This window comes from Chrysoperla carnea, chromosome 3, assembly GCF_905475395.1.
Source record: "Chrysoperla carnea chromosome 3, inChrCarn1.1, whole genome shotgun sequence".
Classification (NCBI taxonomy): Eukaryota; Metazoa; Arthropoda; class Insecta; order Neuroptera; family Chrysopidae; genus Chrysoperla; species Chrysoperla carnea.
Window position 1 is genome coordinate 35,300,513 of NC_058339.1, and position 7,715 is coordinate 35,308,227.

At 28.7% G+C, this 7,715-nt stretch overlaps 1 protein-coding gene across 1 annotated transcript; it reads right to left on the reverse strand.

Annotated features, from left to right (window-relative positions):
* Window positions 1-457: 457 nt before the first annotated feature.
* LOC123295535 (rho GTPase-activating protein 8) lies at window positions 458-6,284 on the reverse strand. Its single transcript, XM_044876919.1, has 7 exons — window positions 6,151-6,284; window positions 4,473-4,592; window positions 3,419-3,728; window positions 2,509-2,826; window positions 2,255-2,442; window positions 1,624-1,821; window positions 458-735 (listed from the first exon to the last, which is right to left on the reverse strand). The coding sequence occupies exons 1-7, from the start codon at window positions 6,197-6,199 to the stop codon at window positions 458-460; spliced, it is 1,461 nt and encodes a 486-aa protein (XP_044732854.1). The 5' UTR covers window positions 6,200-6,284.
* Between the last annotated feature and the right edge of the window lie 1,431 nt (window positions 6,285-7,715).

The window sequence follows — 7,715 nt, forward strand, 5'->3', positions numbered from 1 at the left end:
GATTTTTTATGGCAATTTTAATTTTTAGGCAGAGATTGGTCCTTTACTGTTTTCTAACATATTTCAAAGAGTCAGTACACAGTTAATAATCATTGAATTCCTAATCCAATCAATAGGGACCTAAATTCGATACGAATTTAACTCTGATTGTGTAAATTACTCAGCCTTCCAAATATATCACATTATTAATTACATTTAACGTCAGTTATATTTTTTTGTTCTTTCTGAGACACCCTGTATTTTTATATAAACATGTATATAAATTAATTTTTTCAATTTAAATTGTTTAAATTGTTAAAACACAATTGTCTACATGTTAAAATATTTTTTTTTTACATATACACTTAGTAAAGGTTTATAAACCACTCTTCTATTTATTCTTCTCTCTCTTTTATTTTTGTATTTACCATATAATATTTTTGTATGTTGTAAATAATAAAAAGTAAGTTATTGTTGGTTAAACAATAAATATTGAATCTTGATTTTGTAATAAAAAGTTTGTAAACATATTTATTGGTCCAATTGCAATCAATGACATTTGTTCAGTTTCTGGCCATATTAAATTTGGACCAAATACAACAGCTAAATTATATGCAGTCATTTTATTTAAATCGCTACGATCCATTACCCTGTATAAAAACTGTACTAAATATTTCAATACTTTATAATTTGGTACTGGTAATTTTTCTAATATTAGTATTGATACTTGTCGTTGGCGTTCATCTTTTGACCAAACTAAAAATCAAATTATAATTAGTAAATTTTTTTTTAATAAAATCATTTTGTAAATGATTTTTCTATAAAGATTGACCGTTATTTAGCTGTAAACAATTTAATATTTGGAAAAGAGCTCATTTTATAAAATAATCGGGGAAATAAAATCGGAAAAACAATCTAACCCACGAATCAACTCCTCGTCAGTAGATTTTTATGGGAGCTGATGAAAATGTTTGTCTACGACGACCATACGGTAGGACAGAAGTAACCTACTTCTGGACAACACATTCTCTTTATTTGATATTAAAAAACATTAATGGATTTTATATTCTAGACCATTCTCAAAGTTTTCGATATAGAAGCATTTGAAAAACTAAAAGTACGGGTTTTTTGCTGAAATTTCGTTATTGAAGAAAATAAAGGTTTTTTTGTGGTTATGGTCAAAAATTTGCTTTGAAAACTATATGACTTTATATTTGGAACCATTTTAAACACTTATTGACTCTTAACATTTTTTACTTCACCGCAATGTTTTCGATATATATGCTCCCATAAAAATCTACTGACGAGGAGTCGATTCTTGGGTCAAATGCATCGACGAAAAAGGTATGAGATATTAATTGGGCGTGTGTTTAATAATAAAAACTACAGCTTTAGATTGAAATAATTTGTAATTACTCTTCAGGGCTTTGCTAAAGGATTTTCTAAAGAATTTTGGCTAACTGAAAAATTTCATTTTTTAACACTGTTTTTCAACCTTGTATCGTTTCCAAGTTATTTTGGTCCATTAATTATGGAAACGGTTATGCTTAACTTGAATCATGTATCTTTATGTTTTTAGGACATATCAAAATCTTTTTATTATTCGAATTAAAAACGAGAATTTAAAAAAAAAAATTGTATTACCTGTAAATTGCATAATTTCATCATAAAGATCATATGTTAGAAGAGGTTCGGTGAGTTCTCTTAAAAATGTTTTTAGGAGTACGGCTGCAACATGTGGATCATTTAACGGTACTATTTCACCTTTGTTGACTCGAGCCTTAAGGTCTCGTACAATTACAGCACTAGCTGAACGCCTAAACAATCCTTCAGTTTCTAAAACTATAACAAAACTATTTTTTAGTATTAAAAACAAAATTATTGTAGTAGAGGAAATAGAAATATTAATTTTTTCGATAATTATACTTCACAGTGAGGATTACCCCTTTGAAAAAATCAAGAAAATCGGGAAAAAAAAATTTTTGTTTTAGAATTCGATGAAACTCAGTGGATGGGGCAATTTTGATCCAAAAAGAATAAAAACAGGTTAATTTAATGATTGGATGCCGAGTTTTCGAGATATCGCAATATTTGGATCGATTTTAGTCCAAATTTAGTTTAGCTCGAACCGGAGAACTCCCTCGAACAACCAATGCGATTTTACAGGTGCTCAGAAATAAAGAAGTAAAGAACACAAAAAAAGTCTTTATTGATAGATTTTTATTACGGGGAGACGCTAGTATTGTATATACAATAAAAATATAAAAACACTTACCATCAGGATTATCTAAATATTCAACACATTGTCGAACAATTGGCGGTATCACTTCCCCACCATTATTATCGACAATAAATTGTAACGACACACCAAATTGTTGTGTAGCTAATAATTGCGGTACATTAATATTATCTGGTTTTGTAGGAGTTGGAGGTTTTGCTCTTTGTACTAATTGTTCATCATGGCTAAAAAAATCATATATTTTCACAATATATTGAATACAATATTTTTTTAAATAATGAACAACTCACTTTAAAACAGCCTGAGGTATACATCGTCGATCTAAGGTCATATGTTCTTGTAATTCATGTAAGAAATTGATATAAACTATTTTCCTGCCAAACTTTGCACTGATTGCTGGACGAAATATTTGTGAAACAATTCGTATAAATGATGTTGGGTGAACTAAAAACAATGCTTTTAAATTTTTCTTATACTTTCGATCAAATGCACGATACGCTTGCCATAACCATGTTAGTGCTGGTTTATTTTTGGATGTTAAACCGTAATGGAAATATACTAAACTGTAATCTTGTTCGACGTACTGATCAAGTGTGAATTTTAAATATCTAAAAAAAATGAAAATATATATCAATTTTTTAATTTTAGGTATTCTTTGTTTGTTTAATGAAAAAATATAATACTTTAAGATTTTGATTCTCCTGGAATCGTTGGTACGGCGTTCAAATTGGTTTCAAAAAACTTATTTTTTCCAAGATTGAAACAAAAATTCTACGAGGTTAAATTTCATAATTAAGCGAAAAATACAGAAATACTCGATTTTACTCAAATACTAATACATAAAAATCATTTAGTAAAATAAATGTATAGATTTAAAGGTATCAACAAAGAATTAGGTCTTCAGAGTCCAGTCTCAAAGACACAGGAAACATATTTATCATATTCTTCCATCGAGACTAAAATTTCCTGACTATTCCATGATATTTCCATAACCACAAAATTCCCTGACTTATCCAGGTTTTTCCGATCGCTCTGATCGACCAATATATCTGATTGATGGCAAAAACGCAATAATAGTTTTTTATTAAGAAGGGCTTATGAAGAAAGACCTAGGTAAAATCTTTAAAACATCACCTCTGATTTCTAATACTCTAATTTCAAAACTGAATACAAACTACAAAATAAATACTTAATACTTACTGTAAAAGTCGTCCATGATCAATTTCTTTACTATTTGGTAATCGACATGCATATACAGTGATAATTTTCCGTCCTAATTTATCATCACCAATCACATCAACAATTGCATGTCGATGTATATCCATTAAACTACTTGGTGTCTCATAAAATCCATCGTTGTTACTAACTAATGCTGGATACGACACACCAATACTATCTGGTCCACTACCCAACAAAACACCTCCACCTAACTGTTCTTCAAAATTCTCCTCTGTAAAATCTGATACTGGTGAGTCCATACCACTCGATTCAATTTCTTGAATTAGGTCCACTGTTGATGACATTATGCGAAATATTAAAATAAGAAATCAATTAATTTATTTTAACAAATATTTTAAAATTTATGAATAGGAAATAATTATTAAAGAAAGTACTTATAAATTGATATGTTAGTTTATAAGATAACATAATAAGAGTTAAGTGCTTATCAATGACTAATCGTATGCAACAGGAACGGCTTTAAAGTGAAACAAACTATATATATTTAATCATTAAAAAACAGGAGACGGGCGTATTTACGGGGTGTGTTTGGGTCTTCAGCCGACTGCTCTTAGTCTTTGCGAAGACAGTAAAGTCTGCCGAAAATCAGCTTGATATATTAATTTTACATACTGTTTGATAATTTTTTTGTAACCACTTCATTTCTGTTATTCTTCTTGTACAAGTATGCAGGGTGGAACAGAATAGTGTGCGATTTTGAAAACGCCATAAAACAAAAGCCATCAATTTTTCCTATTTAATTTCTCAAACTCTTTTAATAAAATTCACTTTTTTAATTCAAACTTTTTGTTTCGGAATTTGCTAATATTAATTAAATACAGTAATTTTGCATTTTGTTAAAACATATCCCCTTCAGGACGCACAATAAAAATATTTAGCTAGATTATAAATTATTATTAATTAGCATAATAAATAAATATGAGTAAGTTTAAATGAATATTTTCCGCACCCTAATAACTATAAATGCCGACCCTGTGATGTTTTATCATAAATCAAAAAAAATAAATAAACATACCTGTATCAGCGTCAGGTGGTTGATGCAATTCTGTATCATCAAATTCGAGATTTGGTTCGTAGTCATGGACATCCGATAGACTAGGGTATGGTTCATCATTGTCATTTAAACCATGAGCAACTGAAATAATATAAAAAACAATAATAATTAAAATAAATAGAAAAATAATAGATACACCAACTACAAAATAATTACTTTTTGAATATGTTGTTTTTAAAAAAATCTACTGAGTTTACAACAAAAAAGTTTCAAACAAAAGTTGTTTTTTTAAAACGTTCTTGTCGCGACAGGAACAGGAGAAAACTCATCTATAGTCGAAAAACTAGACCCAACCAACTCGTAATTACAACAAGAATTACATATGATGATAAATTTAAAATAAAATTAATAAAAAAGAATTGAGATTGCTACTGGATTCGAATCCAGTAATGAATAATATAACACATTAGATAGCCACCTCTCAATCCACTTAGCTATCCGGTCTTCAACATAATGTGTATAACATTAATAATTTGTTATGTGTAATAATCGGCAGCCGGCTGTCTAAAGTCTAATTATTCCTGTCGTGACAAGTACTATTTTTAAAGGATAATAAAATATCAATTTTTACACAGTGCGCTATTTTTTAAAATTTCCATCCTTATTCTTAATCCACCATTAAAGAATTTGAGGAGCCCTATCGCCTGAACACACAGCATTGTGTCCGAATGGGACTACATACTCGCGTATATTAGTTAACAGTATTCAAGATATAAAGATTTATTTTAAATTCAAGATTTATTTTATTTTCCCCAACGAAGAACAAATTTTCTGTACTTCAAACTTTTCCATATTTTTCAATGGATGTTTTATTATTTATATAAATGTCAACACAGGGATAACATAACATAAGGGGCAATAACCCTCAAGTCAGTGCTAGCTCGCACCCATTAGAGGCATTGTCAACCCGTATAACGCCTATGAATTTCATCACAGAGTTAACGAAAGAGGCAAAAAAATTCAAAGACCATTCACGCTACGTACAAAATTGTGTACGAATAGCCTTGTTTAATATACCTAGAATTATTTTTAGGTATTGTGGAATTTGTCTTGTTATTTGCCTAACTAGATTTAAAATCAAAGTCAATAAAAGTTCATATTATTATGTAGATGAGTTTTCTTTATAATATACGGGGTTTAAACAATTTTCATAGGTTCATGTAAAATAAAAAAAGTTACACAAGTATATTTGCTTAAATTATTACAATTGGTAGAAAATCAATTTAAATTAAACACGGAAATTAGAAGATTCCACAATCCATATCTATTGACTCATGCCTACTATTCTTTATTATTTCATTAGCATAACGTTTCAACCTTCGATAAAAACAAAGGCTTATTCATATTAAGAAACTTGATTTTACAATTGATAGAATACCATTAAACAGGTGTCTACTTTAAAGCGTCATATTTTCCACCCACATATTTTAAAAGATAATGAAAATACAAAAAAAAATGTATCTTGATATGAGTGACCTCTGTTTTAAATTACATGAAAATATGAAAATTTTATAATGTAAATAATTCAAATAACATGAAAATGTTTATATCAAAATAGAACGATGTTTGTGAGTTTAAAATGACGAACATAAATAAAAATAGATAATTGTTGAATACACATGTTATATGTTTATATTACCTTGAAAAGCTTTTATAGGACTTAATTTTGGTTGTTGATCAGCTTCCATATTTCTTTGAAATAATAATTAGTAAATGATAATTCAAATTTCAGAATATTTTTGATAGAAAAGACACTCCCATGTCACAAATATTATTATTTATTTGAGATTCTCAATTGATATTCAATGTTTTTAAAACACATACGACTTAATTAATTTTATTGACTAGTTTTTATTCGCATTAAATGTTGTAGATAATATAAAAAATTCGAGCATAGTGTCGTCAGTCAAAACAAGTATTTTAATGACATTAAAAATTTTCTTTCTGTCAATTGACATGAATGCCAATATTAAATGTTATGCCAAGAATTGATTCGATCTAGATTAAACTCGAAGAGTTAGTTATTTGAACACTTCACAGATATCGAATAAATAAAATAGATTGACCACGCCGTTATTAAAAATGTTACAAAATAACCGGTAGAGAGGTATACCCTTTGAAATAAAATATATGATCTAAGGATATATCTGTATGCGAGACCTAAACAAAGTACGCGTATAGCTGTTTTAATTTCTGGATTAGTATATACAAATATGTGTTGTCAATGATGTGTCAATTTATTTTGGCTTTGTGATATTTTATGTTTATTTATTGTTTGGAAGAACAAAAACATTCAAAAAACGTTATTCTAATTAATTGCTTCAGATTTAAATGAAAAACTATATGCACTAAATTGAATATGGCAGATTTTTGTATGTATATACGTGTTTAATTATACAATAATTCAAAATATTCTCGCGCGTTGCCAGGCTGCGAGACAAAGAGGGAAGAAAGTCCCCTTTTTAACGGTCAATAATTCACTTATTGCGTTGCCTATGCTATTACGCATCTATGTTATATTACCTCTATGCACGAAATAGATGTGGTAGCAATTGCTGTATAATATTGCTTATTAAAGTATTGGTCTATTTTATATCATGTCTGTGGGTCGCTTACAGTGCTCACGAAAAATAAATATGCATTTTTTTCTTATGAAAAATAAATTTTCATTCATGTTTTAATTACTTTAACCCTTTAATTTATAAAAATTATTCGAGAAAATCGATATTTGTACCTTAATATATATTACATATATTATTAAAACATGGCTTGTTAGCCCCCAAGACGAAAATAATAGAGTACATGCGTGCTAGAGTGTTTTATCGATACCTTATATATGAGAAGCGAAAAAGAAACATTTTTGAATATATACCAGCTTTTCCTGAATGATATTACATAGAAAATAGACTGAACGTTCTCTATCCAGCTTTAAAGTAAATAGACGTTGAAATACGCATAGAATATTATACATAGAGAATGCCATGGCCCATGGCCCAAAATTTGCGATATGATGAATGAGAGAGAAGACTGCCAGTTAGTTCCTATGTGTCCTTGTCTAGATATTGTTTACATTACACAAAATCTCTATGCATCATATGCTTATGACATATCTAGAGGATCTTTTTTTAATCTTCCCAGGAAAAAGGCTAATTAACACGAAACAGAATTCCATTTAAAATAATAATTTGTTTTAAAACAAGGTAC